Source organism: Anolis carolinensis, chromosome 4, assembly GCF_035594765.1.
Source record: "Anolis carolinensis isolate JA03-04 chromosome 4, rAnoCar3.1.pri, whole genome shotgun sequence".
NCBI lineage: Eukaryota > Metazoa > Chordata > Lepidosauria > Squamata > Dactyloidae > Anolis > Anolis carolinensis.
Window position 1 is genome coordinate 155818075 of NC_085844.1, and position 16642 is coordinate 155834716.

The window sequence follows — 16642 nt, forward strand, 5'->3', positions numbered from 1 at the left end:
AAGAATTTTAGGAATGTTAGTCACCTTGGAGGCATCCTCTAAGTCTGCTTAATATGAGTCTTACAGCACATATGCTGAGCTCCTGGTGTTCTGAGACCTCAGAAGGCCATATGTGTACCGTGAAAATGTGCATGTTTTTCAGAAATAGGTGAACTTGTAGTAAGGATAAAACATCCTTATAATAATAATAATAATAATAATAATAATAATAATAATAATAATAATAATAATATTTTTGGTACCCTGCCTCCATCTCCCCAGGGGGACTCGGGGCGGCTTACAAATACAAAACGAACATACAATAACATCAAGTACCGAAAAACACGCAAATGAAAATTAAAAAGACATAAAATAAAGTCACAACCATTAATAAAACACAAGTTAAAACACAGCAATGAAATCATAAAATGAACTTGGCAAAAATGTGCTAAGTGAGACTTGTAAACATGGAGGAAGTTAAAAGTGCTTTAAGATCATGGGGGAGAACCTTAAAATGGGGGTGAACCCTGAGGCGATATCAAGAAATTAACCATGCAGGTGCAACCGATCAAAAGGTAACTGCTAGTACGAAAGTTTAACATACAAATGGGCAGTACTTATATATCAGATCTCTGCTGGGTACTTAATAACACTTAACTAAGCATCATTAAATGTGGATACATATCCTTTGTATTGTTAGAACTTTAACTATGTTCTGTTTGCACTCTGCATTTGTTTACCTTAATGAGATTCCAAGAATTTCACAGGGGACTGCAATCATGTATTTATGCTGAATCGGTTGTTTATAGAGATTTAGGAGAAATAGAAACATTGCAGGGATGAGTTTACTCCAAAATGATTTAAGCCATACTTCAGTTCATTGTGGCTCAGCTTGTCCTCATCTCCTGTTAGCCTCCCCTTCCATTCTGTTAGTGTGTAACAAGCTTATGTAGAAATTGGGGCCATTTCATCAGTAGGTTATATATTTAAAGTTGAAGCAGTGGTTTTTGAGAACATACTTTTCATTTGAAAATGCTGCCTCAGAGCCTGTCCTATTACTTTTCATAAGAATGTACAGTTCTGAACATTAACATACAATTAAGTTTGAGGAGTAAAAACATCCCATTCCTGTGGTTTCCCTATTGCTCTTTCACCTTGACTGAGTAATATTTTCTGCAACAAAGACCACCAACTTACGATTAAACTGGTTAAATAACAGCTGTTCGGCAGTGGAACTCTCTTCTCCGGACTGTGGTGGAGGCTCCTTCTTTGGAGGCTTTTAAGCAGAGGCTGGATGGCCATCTGTCGGGGGTGCTTTGAATGCAATTTCCTGCTTCTTGGCAGGGGGTTGGACTGGATGGCCCATGAGGTCTCTTCCAACTCTAGTATTCTATGATTCTATGATGAGTTGTGTGTGGTGACCCTGGTATGAATCAAATTAACCTATATAAGTAATGAGTCAGTAGAATATAGAATAGCCTCATTTATAATTGTTTTACCTTTCTCTTTCATTGCTTGAGATTCATTTGAATGCAACACTTGACATTCATAACTTGTGTGCTTACAGTTTCCAAAACTTTTAGCTTTTTATTTTTCATAACTTCTTTTGTTATTTATGCTACCATTGTAATGTATGAACAAGTTACCTTCCTCTTTTGTCAGATCTCTGAATGTAAGACCATTGCCAGCTGTGCTTGTATCTTGCAGATTCAAGGTTATGGCTTCCATTATTGAATCAATCCATCTGTAATATAGTCCACCTCTTTTCCTCATGCCTTTGATTTTATCAAACATCACCATCTTATCCATCTTTTCATGTAATCTCATTATGTGTCGAAAGTATATCTTCACTTTGACTTCTAATGAGAATTCAGATAAGTAATGCTCTCAGACTCGTTTTTTAAAATTTTTGACAGTCTGTGGTAATTTTACCATTTTAAATAGGGGACTGCTTTTTACACTACCTTTGTATATAATACGACTTAAGCACCCATGGATTTTGGTATCGGTGAGGAGCCCTGGAACCAAACCCAGCAGATATCAAAGCATCACTGCATAGCTATTGAGGAAGAATGCTGGGAGTTGCAGTGCAACAACATCTGTAGGACCACATGCTTTCCATCTGTGGTTTACAAAGAAAACAGCAACATGGACATTGGATGCAAATTATCTTGCTCTTGCTGTTTGTTCACTGTACCTTGCCTAAGCATACTTTTTTTGCTGAGAGAAGGGTACAGAATATCTATCTTGAGGTAGATGTCAAAGTACCATAGAATCCTGGTCTTGCCCATGCAACATTTTGAGGATAGTAGTTTAAGCTCTTAGCCTCACTCCTTAATGTAGCTCAGGGTGTTGAACTCATTTTCACTGAGGACCACGTCAACCTTACAGTTGCCCTCAAAGGGCTTTTTGTCACTGTAAGACTGTATAAATGTAACTACGTTGCCCTGGCATTGAAAGCTTGGTGGGCCACATTAAATGAATGGTGGGCCAATTTTGGCTGTTCCCCCCAAATGTAAGTCCCTTTTTCATATTTTTACTTTCATGAACTCAAGAACCTTCTTCCTGAAATTCCTTCATATTGTCCAGAAGAGGGTGACTAACATGATCAAAAGTCTGGAAGCCATGCCCTATGTGGAGCAACTTAAAGAGCTGGGTATGTTTAACCTGCAGAAGAGGTTGAGAGGAGACATGATCACCATGCTTAAATCTCTGAAAGGTTGTCACAAGGAAGAGGGAGCAAACTTGTTTTCTGCTGTCCTTGAGACTAGGACTCAGCAATGGGTTCAAATTACAGGAAAGGCGATTCCACCTAAACATTAGGAAGAACTTCCTGACTGTGAGAGCTGTTCAGTAGCGGAATTCCCTGCCTTGGAATGAGGTGGAGGCTCCTTCTTTAGAGGCTTTTAAAGAGGCTGGATGTAGATCTGTCAGAAGTGCTTTGATTGTGTTTTTCCTGAGTGCTGGGGGGTTGAACCGGATGGCCCATGTGGTCTCTTCCAACTTGATGATTCTATTGTCTTGGTCACCTCTTGCTAGTATCTGTCCTGGTCCTAGTTCTGACCTAGTCCTTCCTACTCCCCCAAACTCTTGTTAGTTTTCTTCTGAAAATGTTAGTTTTCTTTTACAATTCCCGTATTTACTTGAGTATATTGCATCATGGAATATAATGCACACCTCAATTTTGAAGGTGTGCAGGACAAAAAGGATTTGCTGTTAAATGTAGTGCAAGGTAGTGGCCACAAAAAGGCTGATGGGAAGCTGCACCTCTCTGCTTGGCCATCCCATCAAATTTTTTCATGGCCACAGCTGCCTCTCCCTCCTTTGTCCCAAGCTGGGATCTCTTGTGTGACAACTCATGCAGGTTACGTGTGTGATCCTAATGTGCTATTAAATCTAATGCACACCCCAATTTTAGCGATGTAATGTAGTCAAAAAAGGAGCATTAGATTTGAGTAAATATGGTATATTCAAACCTTCTGGTTTCTTACAAAACACACCATCATTCTTTCGTATTAGCCAATCATGCTCCTTGATCTTTAATGTAAACATTTCAAAATGTTGTGCTTGTTACTGTGCTTTTAAATTGAACATTACTTTATGTGTTTTTAATTGTCCTTAAAAATGAAAACAAAACAATATTCTCACAATCCAATACAAATCAGTGTCCATTTAAACTTGATACAGAAGGATGTATAATAAAATATTAAATATCAAACATATAGAAATAGATGACCTGTTTTGTTTGCTGGAGCCATTCATTTTGCTCAATATTGGATTGACTCTTTGGCTATGTAAACAAATCCGATATTGCTGGAAATGATATAAGAGCTGTGTTACCTACAGAAGAGATCAGGTGAGTAAGCCCTTTGTGATGACACTAATGCTTTGTCCAGCTTCCTGTCCACTTTGGACCGTCTGCAATAGAGCCTTAACAACTACTTAATTGGATTTGTAATTAATACTTCATATGACAAAGGCTTAAACATTTCTGTTGGTTTAATTTCAGAGAAAAAAAGTTCTTTTGGCACTTGAAGCTCATTTTTCCTCACAGTCATGCTACATTCACGGAAAAAAGGTACCACAGACTTTTCCTGCATCATTTCTTTTTTGTGAAAATTACATATTAGTCTCTGTATTGCATTGTACATATTTTGCATTTTATTTTGAAATAGTTATCATTGCTTTGAGGTGAACAATAAACTGAATCTGTGTATATATGTTTATACAATAGACTCTCAGTTATCCAACACCCATCGGGATTGGTAGATACTGGATAAACATAGTTTCTAGTTGATTGAGAGTTTAGAGCTCCTATTAAAAATAGACCTAACTAATACTGTACTCAATATTATAAACTCTGTATTGACTTGATATTAATATTGAAATACAGTAATTAAAATAAAATAAAGGCGAACTTAATATAACACAGTTTTTTTAATTGTATTATAGAAACAGGCTTTTTATTTAAAATAATTATTTCTTGGTTGCTACAATTCCGGTTAACTGAGAATCTAATGTATATGTATACAGATTTTAAATTCCTTCCTGGAGGTGGTGGTCTTTGGAGATGTAGCTGAACCATCTTAAAACTGCATGTCTCTCAAGCTTTTATTTGTTCTTGCAGTCAAAGAAGTCTCAAACCATTTGAGATATTTGATGTCCCTGTTTCAATACATGGCTGTATATTGAATTACTGCTTAGTTTGTATCTTGCCTAGTAAATACCATCACTCAGGAGTTCTCTTTCCCCACAACATTATTTTACCTAGAAAAGTTGAGCATAATATTAGAACATGTGTAAGGATGTAGAGGTCTTTTTAAACTGTAAAGGATTTACTGTATATACACATGTATAAGTCAAGGGGAGTTTGGGGGGGGGGCAACATTTTGATTTTGATATTAATGTTGGATTGGGTTGTTGTGTGTTTTCCGGGCTGTATGGCCATGTTCCAGAAGGATTCTCTCCTGACGTTTCACCCACATCTATGGCAGGCATCTTCAGAGGCATCCTCACAACCTCTGAGGATGCCTGCCATAGATGTGGGCGAAACGTCAGGAGAGAATCCTTCTGGAACATGGCCATACAGCCTGGAAAACACACAACTCTGTGATTCCGGCCATGAAAGCCTTCGGCAACACAGTGTTGGATACATTGAGGATCTTTTGCAGTTTCCTGAGATGGACTAAGCTCTCGCCTTTCACTACTGTACTCAGAGTGTATACAATACTTTGCTTAATATAACAAGATGACATTTAAAACAGAATATCTTAGTCTTAATGTTTATTGAGTCAGGGAGAAAAGACATCAGGTTCCTTTCAGCTGTTTTGTATATGGTTTTATGGTTTATAATTTTTTTTGTTTGTTCATTGTGGGTTGACTTATTTATTTTTGGAAATATTGTGCCTTTTTTGCTGATACATTCTGTCTTCTTGGTCGAAGGGTGCCAGATGATAAACCACTCTGTGATATCCTTAAGCCCTACATCAATCCTCAAGTATCTGATCCTGTCATTCGTCAGAGGTATGTACTTGAACGTTACTGTTCAAACATTGTTGTGATATAAATAGTTATTAAATAACACTGAATAATCTGTGATGCAATGTTACATTTCAGCAACCAGTCTATAAATTTTGTAGTTCATCCATTTAATAAAAACGTTTTTCTGTCTTTTTAAAAAGTAGGGTTTAACAAATCTTACATTTTTTGTTTTAGATTAAAAATTTACACAATATCTTCTCCATCTGACATACAAATTCTTATGAAAGTAGAAAACAAGCCACATGTTTCAACCAGGTAAGAGAGAATTTTGCTTTTATGAAGGGAAACTGTTTTATGAATACTAAGATAGCAAATGGTAAAATGGTCTTTAGAGAAAGACACTGCTCTTATGCTGAAAACACAGTGTTGTGTTATGAAGAACATAACTAAGCATTTTCTTCTCATTTGTGCAAGATAATATGTTTTGCATGTAGACGTTGCCATATTCAGTCCCCAATCTATTCAGGTAAAGTTGTATCAGAACTATGGTATCTATGAAATCCTGAAATATTCCTGCCATTTGCTTTATAGTAGGGAAGTAAGGAACCAAACAGCTTGGTTTTGAAATCAATTTCCTGCATTAAGAAACAAAATAGATAGATGTATTTTTAAATTAAGAAAACCTTTTTCATCTCAAGTCGTTTATGTCTTTTCTACTCTTTGTGTTTCTTTCAGCAGTTTCAGCTGATGTAGATACCATATAGAGGTCTCTTTGAGCCAAGAGAAGGCAAAATGTTGTTTGAGCTGTTATTGGCAGTGTAGTAATTAAGAGAAAGATTAACAAAAATTCCCACTTAATATTTGAATCTGCTTAGAGCCCTGGGTTTAGGCCCTGCTTAATCAAGAACTAGCTTAGTCTTGAATTAAAAGATATTGCACAAATCAAATGTAGTTGTTCAGTTGATAGACCTTTAGAGTAGGTTATCATTTAAAATTATTGATCATTGATCAGTTATGGATAATGTATAATTATGTATCAAGGTGGTTTCTTAAGCATAACATGCTTGTCTTCCCTCTTACTAGCAACAGGTTATTAATTATCAAAATCTGGATAATTTACTAAAATAAAACATTGTCACCTGCTAATCATATAAGTAATTTTATTTCTCTTCCCTCTCTTTTGGGGCATAAATAGTTCACAACAAGGAGCTTAGCTGATGAAGTCCCTGGGTGATTTTCTTTCAGAAATAGAAAAGTATCTTCTTCAAAATAAATTAATAACATTGTCTCATGCTTTATGTTTGAGATGCTTTCAAAATGACTTCATGGAATAGGATTATTGTTTTTTTCCAGTAAGGGAAGGAAGGAACCATCTGCCAAATTGTTCAATCTGGTTAGGGAAGTACACCTTCACATTTTCCCAGGAGAATGGTAAGAAGCCTTTCTGAGTGAAGAATTTGATATTAAGCAAGAAGTGGAGTTGTAAGACATAATTAATGGTCATAACTTGCACGGTGACAAATTACAAATGGTTTTTTGTTTCATGATTACCACAATTTGTTTTAACAACTGGAAAAATCATAGCCACAGTAGCAGTGATAGTGAGGACATTCAATTTGAAGTTTGATTTTAGTGTTTCTTTTGGATAACATTTTATCATGCAGTATGGAAAATGTGGTCAAATGTGAGAGTTCTTTACAAGCTTTCTACGTTCTTATCCCTTAAGCAGTGTTTAAGTGAACTTTGGGTAAAACTGGCAAGGCTTACAATTTGTCATTGTTTGGTGATCTTAACAAAGCTTTGCATGCGTAAAAGTGGAAATGGGTTTAAGAGGCCCTTGCTGTAGACAATGTTTTGTCAATTTCCTGTGGGTATTTACTTTCTCCTGAGAGGCCAACTACCTTGGTCTCATTTCCTCAGCAACAGAACACATTTTCTTGCTTATTTCAATATGTATTTAATGTACGAAGGTTGAGTTGTGCCATTGAGTGAAAACATTGATCAACTTCCTCCAGTGAATTAATCAACAGAACAATAGTGACTCTGTTTAGCTCTTATTGCATTTTAAAAACAGTGAGTAGTTGCAGAAGAATGTAGTTGGGAATGCACACATATATAGTGGAGATAGCACCCACACTCAGATGCAAACCTGATGTTCACCTGCAGCTTTTGGCCTCTCATGTGATTTCTGTATTGAAGCGTTATTTTCCACATGAATCTTGTTACTTGGGTCAGAGTGGTTGCATCTGTTTTATTCTGCTTCCTCGTTCTTTTCTTTCCACAGTTTTGTACTAGGTGCAGCTTTGCTGTTTTCTATACTCGTATAATAGATGGCAAACTGCAACCCTCCAAATGTTGGACTGCTGCTTATACCAAACTAGCCAGTGTTAAGAAAGGCTGGGAGGAGCAGTCAAATAATAACTAAAATAACACTGTGTTCCTTCTCCTGCGCTATAACATAAGGAAAGCAAAGTCCTGTGTTAATTACCATAGCAACCGATTATAGGAATGGCTTAAAAACCACATACCTCTTTGTCTTATAATCAGACGATGTGCTCCTTCCCCATTAGTGAGAGAATGCATGCTTTGCATGGAAAAAGTCCCGGATTCAATCCCCTGCCTCTCTAGATAGATCTCCTGGCTGAAACCTTGGAGAATTTCTGCCAGTTAGTGTGTATATCAAAGCTAGAGAGATAAATGTTCTGACTCAAGAGAAAACAGTTTCACATTATTCCTAACTGGCATCTAAGAAAAACTGGAAAACTTTCAGTATTAAAAAAAGTCCACTCCTCAAAATTTTCTTCAGTTTCTGATGCATTTAACCATTGCCTTTACAGTGAAGACCACCTCAACTGCTTGATATACGCAATTATGTAGAAATTACTGTTACATGAAATGAGACAGCAAATAGTTCTGGCATGCTGTTTCATTCTTGGTTACAGTATTTCAGTGCAAACGAAACACTTCTGGGCATAATTAAGAGTTTTCGAAAGATCAATCAGTCAGGCCATGTACCAACATAACATTAGGGATGATAATTCAACATATATATAGTAGTTGTTAGGTTCCAGATTTTGCACCAATCAGCTCCTAATGTCACATTCAGCATTTTTAAAACACATCTGCTGTCAAAGACAGAACGCCACGAAATAGAGTACAACACAGTTTATTGAAGTTACAGAACTAAAAAATGCCCGTAGGAAGCAAAGGACTAGGCAAACACTTGTCTTCAGTGTGAAAAGTAACAGAAACAGCTCCGTTTGAATTAAAACGGTTCGAAAGGATAAACCGGATTAAACAGGAGTTTAATCCGGATTAAATCAAAAGTGCTTACTTCAGCCTGGCAATTTAAACAAACAAAAGTTGGAAAACAGAGGTCAAAATGAACACAAAAAGCTGGCAGCAGATTCCTCTCTGCTACTCAAAAGCTACAGATGAGTAACTCAGGCTGTTTACTCCTCCGTGCAACGAGCGAAATCCGGGTCCAGGCACATCAATCAGGGTAACGGCGGTCAGCAGGGTCCCAATCCGGTCCAAGGTCGAAAGCCAAGTGCAGACATCTAAAGTTCCACCGAAAGCCACAGAAGGGATAGTCCAAGGTCGTAGTCAGTCAGTCAGTCCAGCGTCAATCCAGAGTAGGTAATTAATGTCCGTCAAAAAGAGGACGGAGGTCCAAGCTATCAAGATTAAACACAAGTTGCACAGAAAAACCCCACACAGTTCCTCCCGCCGTCTATGCCCAGTGTCCTTGGTAACTTACGTATCCAGCAACAAATCACACCCGTCTTCAGGAAGTTCCCCAACAAGAGCCCAAGCGTTCGTCCAGATTACCTTGCCCAACGCAATTAGCCATTGATCCTAAACCCCATTTTATCCCAGTTCATAACTCCTCATCGCTGTCAGCTGCTATCCTAATTCCAGGTGCCTCATCATCATCATCCTCATCAGAGCTAAAACACCTTTGACTACGCCCCACAGCATCCCCAGCTGTGGATCCCGCTCCATCCCTCCAGCCCGTCCATGGGTCTGATCCTGCAACCCGCCAATCGCCTCCCATGCTATCATTGCCGGTGACACCCAAATCCTCCCTCACACGAGTCCACTCCATGTCATCCTCCTCTGAGCTAACCATCTCTTCCTCCATTCCCTCGGCAAAACCCTCAAATGAGTCTTCATCTGTTGGTTCTGCAAATAAGTCCCGGAGCCGTTTCCTTTCACGCTCCTCAAAAGAGTCTGACTCTCGAGTCTTACGACCCCGTCTCCTAGTACCGGAGCCAGAAGGCTCAACCATAACATCTGCTTTGTTAAGTAAGATATACCTGTAGATGCAGTATGTGGAATTTGAACTATTATGCTAAAGTGAATAGAGGGTGAAGTTCCTTAGGAAAAAGGTTGTTTGAGTCATTTTTTCCTTATTTGAGGTGGAAATTGTGTGTGTTGCTGTCAAAAGGAACCCCCCCCCCCAAAACTGTTTCCATTTTCCCTTGCCAAAAGGGAATCCCTTTGTTAATCTCTTGCTGACAGCAGTGAACTGGAACTGTTCTTCTGACCTTGTCAGAAGACTTTTGACCTTCCTTCCTTTGGCAATGAAGATGGAACATGTTTGTTTTTCGAAGGATAGTTACTTCTTGGCAAGTGGATGGCAGATAACCTTTGTAAGAACATAAAAGGCTACAATGGGGATATAAAAATACAGAGGTTAAGTTGCTTGTTTTATATCCCAGTCTATATTAATAGAGAAAATAATGGTAGCCTTTTCTTATGGAAGGATACATACCAAATAAAACAAATACATGGAAGTAACAGTCCTTTTTAGTAGAATGTTGTTCTTTCTCCCACACACTAAAAAACCTGTGTATCTCTTCTCACAAAAACTACCATTATGCAGTTCCTATTGCATCATTATTATTCCCAGTATGTTTTGTCATAAATATAATTCGGCTAGAATAGACTACCTTGATTTTATTTTGTTGGAAAGTTCTTATTTGGGAACACAGATAGGACGCATGCACAGTTGTGGGTTGAGCTGAGCTTTTATGGCATTTGCAGATCTCTGTTTCTTGTCCCAAGTCTGAGGTTCTCTAAGTTATAGATTTGCCAGCTGCAGAAACGATCAAGGGCTATTACGCAGAATTAGCAGTTCGAAAACATGCAAATGTGAGTAGATCAATAGGTACCGTTCAGGCGGGAAGGTAACGGCGCTCCATGCAGTCATGCCGACCACATGACCTTGGAGGTGTCTACGGGACAACGCCGGCTCTTTGGCATAGAAATGGAGATGAGCACCAACCCCTAGAGTTGGTCACGACTGGACTTAACGTCAGGGGGAAACCTTTACCTTTACCTAGCCTTCACCTGAAGCTAAGCAGTTTGATTCTAGAGAACTTAGACCGCTCTGGGTCCCCCTGGGGGAGAAGAGCGGTATATAAAATAAGTAAGTAAATAAATAAATAAACTTTCTAACACATCATACTATTCAGTCTGCAGAGTGGGTGAGAACTCATTGTAATTTTCAAATCTTTTCATGCTAAGCCTTTCATTCTATTCCCTTTATAAACTTGCTTGGATATTTTATAATAAGCACCCAGATTTATTTGGTTTATTTTGAATAAACTGAATTCATCTCACATGGTAGGTTCTGTGAAATGCCTCCCTTAGATTACAAACATTCAATCCAGTTATCGCAGGGACAGAAAGTGAGGCAAAATCTTCTGAACAGGGATGCAAATGGCAAAACAAAGACCCATTCAATAAGTTTATGTTTGTACGAGGTGTATACGTGTATGTTAGATAAGATCCCTCACAGCTACCAGATAATGTTGAAGCTAAGGTCTTAAACTAAATGTTCATAAAATATTTGGTACATCAGTGTTCCATTTATTCAATACGTAGATATTTCGTTCCCATCTATATTTTTCCCAAACCCAAATTCCTGGACATGTTTTTGTCGAGACTTTAAAAAGAAGTCTAGGATCCCTGATACTTCATTTATTGTTATCTCTCCCTTTTTTATTGTTGACTAGAGCTTGTTCCTTTTCTCTTTCTCCATCAATGAGTTTCCATAATGTTTCATAAATTGACTTTTTAATCTAGAGGGTTCCCCCCTAATCATGTCAGTTTTTTCCTAAGCTAATTTGAACCTTTTCTGACACCTGTGTCATCTTTCCTTTTCAGTTTCAGATTGGCCTTTTAGACTACAAAGTTGAAACCTCATTATGTGATGCTGTGTTTAGGAAGGAAGGTGTCGTGCATATGTGTAACCTGGAGGGGAAAGGTTTTACCTTGTTTTGATTAGTGTTTTCTGGGATTCCCTAACTATTTTTCATATTTCCTCCTATTGTGCCTTACTTACTCAATATTTTCCTACATCTGCTTTCCTGAGTTTTAATTCCCATTGTACTTCAGCCTTCTGTAAACTCTTTCTTGGCCACATTGGCTGCTATGACTGGTATACAGAGGTGCAAGTTTCTTAAAGTGTGTGCTTGGCATCGAATGGGGTATGTTTCCAAGATTCCCCATGGATATCAAAATCCATACATGATCAGGTCTCATTATATACAATAACACTGTAAAAAGGTGTCCCTTATATAAAACAGCAAAATAAAGATTTGCATTCATGGATTGTGTATGAAATACTTCCATGCCATTGATTATTGTACCCGTGGATGTAGAATCCATGGATATGGAGAGCCAAATGTAGTCATTTTTCACAACTATAAAATGTGTATACTAGATATTGTGTTCTGTTAGCAATCAGTGAATCACTCTGCTTTTGCAATAAGGACCTTTGTTGTTTCCCCTATTTATCTGTCCTAGTTCTATGGCATGAGAGATTTTGCTGGATGCTCCCTACATCATTCTAGAAAATGACCTCTGGATCAGTTATTCCTTTTCAAGATTCTCACTGACATCTGTTGATAAGAGCTAGATCATGCTGATTTTTAAACAAAAAACAAACAAACAAACAAATAAACTTTATTTGTAGACCATCCTATCTCCCCGGAGGGACTCAGGGGGACAATGTTGTTGCATTTTTGCAGCATCGGGATTCATTTAAAAAGCTGGCTTTGACCTTTTAAGATACTAAATCTAGGACCAGGATACTCTAATTTAGGAAGTTAAGATTTCTTTATCTCGTACATCTGCACCCATCTCTTAAGATCTTCCTCAGAGAAATCACTTGTCATCTGAAATGCTTGGGACCAAAAGTTTTTTGGATTTCAAAGACCATCCCCCCATTTTTGAGTACTTGCAAATACATAATGAGATATCTTGTAGATGGACCTAAGTCTAAACACAAAATTCATTATGTTTTATATTTTGTATATATTCATATATAATGTGGCCTCATGTATAAACCGAGGAAAGGTTTTGGACCAAAGCTGTGGATTTTGATATGACCTGTGGATAAGTCAAGGTTAATTCCACAGAGATGGAAAAGCACCAGTGCTGCCACAAGGGACTAGCTACCCATTGCCCCCATCAACATTTCACTGCCCATACATTCAAAAAGTCCAGAAACAGCACCATAGAGAACAAAGAGAGTAGAGGGAGTCAGTTTTTTTTTAAAGTTCCCCCAGGGCAAACTAAGCTCTACTCAGAGAAGGGAATAGAGTTGAGATACAAGGCTCACATTGACCTGTGGATAATTTGATCGAGGTTTTTTGCCTACCAAAATATCAGGCTGTGTGCAAAAACATAACCTATATACTTGTGCCATGCGTATACAGTATAGGGCATATTTTATGCACCTCACCTGAAGGTAATTTTGTAGGCAATACGTTTTAATAATTTTGTACATGAAACAAAGATTATGTACATTGAACCTTCCAAAGCCATGGTGTCACTTTCTCAGCCATCCATCTGGACAATTTTGGATTTGGGAATTCTTGATAAAGAATACTCAATCTGTATAAACAAATTCAATATTCAGTATTCTAGATAGGGGCTACTCAATCTATGTGGCAGGACAAAGGCTTCTTGGGAGTGATACCACATTTCTGTACTTTCCTCCAGGGGAAGTCTTTGATTCTGAGGGCCTCTGAGATATTAAATTGTTTTGGAGAATTGCATAGTTTTGACTTTCCATCCCATTGTATAGTCTCTATTATAGTAACAAATAAGTCTTTAAAAATGGCCACCTTGGCCTCTCTGCAGAGAAACCTATATAAAACAAGCTTTTCTGAAAAATGGCCACCACCGTTCCACCTCAAGTACCCCAGATGGACATCCCATGTTGCTGCTGAACTCTGCTGAGGCCAGAATAAAAAATGAAGGAGGGAGGGCTGGCTGCGTATCCTACCTTAGGAGAGGGGTAACAGAGTGGGAGTTTCTTGTCCCTGTCTCTTTTCATTGCTTTCATGTTGGCTCCCTATTCCAGCATTGACCCATATATAAGTCAATACATTTTTGAAGGGAGGGTTTTCTTGTCTTTTTTTTTTTAGATAAGTAAATTTGTTATGTCTAGATCCCTGGTTCCTAATGTGGAGCACAGTGGGCCCGTTTGATTTTTCACGAGGCAGTTTGGGAATTAGTTATTCACAATGACATTTTTGTATTTCATTTTTCTCCTTATTTTTCTTTTTCTTGGATGCCATGTTCTTTGAAAGCTTGTTTAGACCAAGATTTATTTATTTATTTTGTGTCAAAAGTATTGCATAAATAAACCAGTATAAAACTGATAAAAATAGAGGGAACACAAGTGGCTAAATAATTATAAACCAAAAATGGCAACAGCGACTGCATTGTCTGTAGCTTTAAACTGTTCTTCCTCTATGCATGAGGCAGGGCATTGTGGGCAAGCATACAGATGCTGAGTTATTTGTTCTTCTCCACAATTGCACAAAGTGGAGGATTATTCTAGGTAGTGCCATTTAGCCAGGTTGTCTTTTGATCTTTTGAGTCTGTTCAGGGACTTCCAAGTCGCCCATTCTTGGTATGCCCTGGAGTCTTGCTCTTGCTGGGGGAATATTAAGAGGAATGATGGTTCTCATGAAGCTTTTCCTTGATCTGAGTCTTCTGGGAGGACGCTGATAGCCATGCAGTGGACAGCTTTCACAGTATTCAACCTTATTTCTCTCACAGTTGGCATCAACTTCCCTTCATACATCAGGAGAGGCAATGCCAGGTAGTTTATAGTCTCTCAACAGGTGTAAGCTTGATTCATCCTGTGATGATTCTGCATGTTTCGTTCAGTGCTATGTCCACCTGTTTCGCATGGGCAGACTTGTGCCTGACAGGACAGGCGTACTCAGCAGTTGAGAAAGACAAGGCCAGGGCTGATGTTCTTATTACTTGTGGGTCTGCACCCCATGCACTACCAGTAAGTTTCCACAGGATAATATTGCATGCTAGTGTTTGATCTAAGGAGACACCAAGGTATTTAGGATTGTGATAGTGTTCGAGCTCTTGGCCTTCCCAGGTAACTATGTTTATCATATGTTTCGACTTGATTGTCTGTTTTGGGGGGGCACTGAATGTTTGCCATTTTTGCTATTTTTTGTAAACCGCCCTGAGTCTTTTAGGGAAGAGAGGGCAGGTTATAAATAAAGTTTATTATTATTGTTATTATTATTATTACTTTCAGTTTCCTGTTGGCTTCACAGTTACGTAGGTGGAAAGCACACTTGGCAGGGTTAGGCTTCAAGTGGTTATCTTTGTAGTAGCTGGAGAGATCTTTCAGGGCATTAATACGTTGGTTTTCGACTGTTTCAAAGTCTTTTGTTTGTGTTGTTATAGACCACGTTAATAGCCTTTCAGGCTTCCTCCACATGAATAGAAGTTTGCTTTTTAAATAATAAGAATGATATGTCAAGGAGGGAGGGGTCAGGGTTTTAGAGATGCTTATGTGTGGTGTGGCCAAAAAAGGGTTGAGAACCACTCATCTAGATACACACAAGACTATTATCATCTACATGAGCCTTTATGAAAGTATGTAATACATTTAAGAACATTTTCATATTCTAAGAACATAAGACACAGCCTTCTCTATCAGACAAAAGATTTGTATCATTTAGGATTGCGTTTCTACATCTGCATAGGTTGAGTATCCCCTTCTGGGTGGTCTACATGAAATATCATTGTGAAATTTGTTAAATAATGCAGGACACAAAATATTTTGGTTCCCAGGATTTATAGTTAGTGGCATGCAAGTGCTAGATAAAACACAGGGTAGATAATTCTGGTTAATCGAGTGGAAGAGTAATAAATAAATAAATAGGAAAACTCAATTCATTTTTAGTAAATTGGATTTTGGTGTAGTGTTGTAATCATTTCTATGGATGTGCACATCAAATGATAGCTCAAATACCAATACTCTTAATAAATCATTTTGAAAACTGACGGCAACCTTGATTGCATCAGTAATGACATAAATACAAGTGTCAAGTTTTAAGGTATGTTGTAGCTCTATGGAAAACTGATTTTGTATCCCGGAATGTAGTTTTCCCCTAGCTTAATAGCAAAGAAGTGTATCTCACTATTTTCCTGTTCACAAATCATAACCACAAGGAAAGATTATTCACCACTTAGGAATGACTGCCCATCTGTTAGTTATTATCTCTGCTGTACTGCAGCCTTTCAAAACTAGTACTTGAAAGGGATATTAAGTGTTATGTACATCTCCTCACTGTTTCCTTGCTTCTCTATCCTGCTTCCTCCCCATTCTTACTTCCCGAAATGGGATGAATTTAATGCTCTTTTTAGGAGATTTTTTTTTAAATAGGTTCTCTGTGTTTTGTGAAATATTACTCCGCTAGTCCCAAAATTCGCATGTTTTTGTGGTTTTTTATTTCTATTTTCTGTTTGATAGTATTTTCAGTTAAAGAAATACTCCAGGAAAATATAGTGGTGGCCATAGCTACTTTGGGAGTCTTTCCCCCATTTCTTCTTATATACTGATGTCAGCATGCTTTTTTTTAGTTGGTATTGAAGGAATTCATTTTGAAGACCAGTGTGTGTTTGAAAAACTCTTCAGTTGAGTGGTTGTGCTTTATCATAGAAAAGTAATCACGCTGGATTTTCATTTTTTTATCTTTATTCACAGACTACAAAAATTCCATTATTAAAACTAAAGGTCCTGCAGATGACATGCAGGAAAGACTGATCTTAGCAGGGAATTTCCTGCTGTCTGAACTGGCAGGGATGATTGAGTTCACTACTGAGATAATAGCTGGAGGGTCTG

General features: G+C 38.0%; 1 protein-coding gene across 1 annotated transcript in view; it reads left to right on the forward strand.

Moving 5' to 3' along the window:
* Positions 1-16642, forward strand: part of znhit6 (zinc finger HIT-type containing 6) — a 43229-nt gene that overhangs the window by 11379 nt on the left and 15208 nt on the right. Inside the window, exons 6-8 of the mRNA XM_003223038.4 lie at positions 3989-4057; positions 5422-5502; positions 5695-5775. Of these exons, the coding sequence (XP_003223086.1) occupies positions 3989-4057; positions 5422-5502; positions 5695-5775 (231 nt within the window). The remainder of the gene's footprint in view (positions 1-3988; positions 4058-5421; positions 5503-5694; positions 5776-16642) is intronic.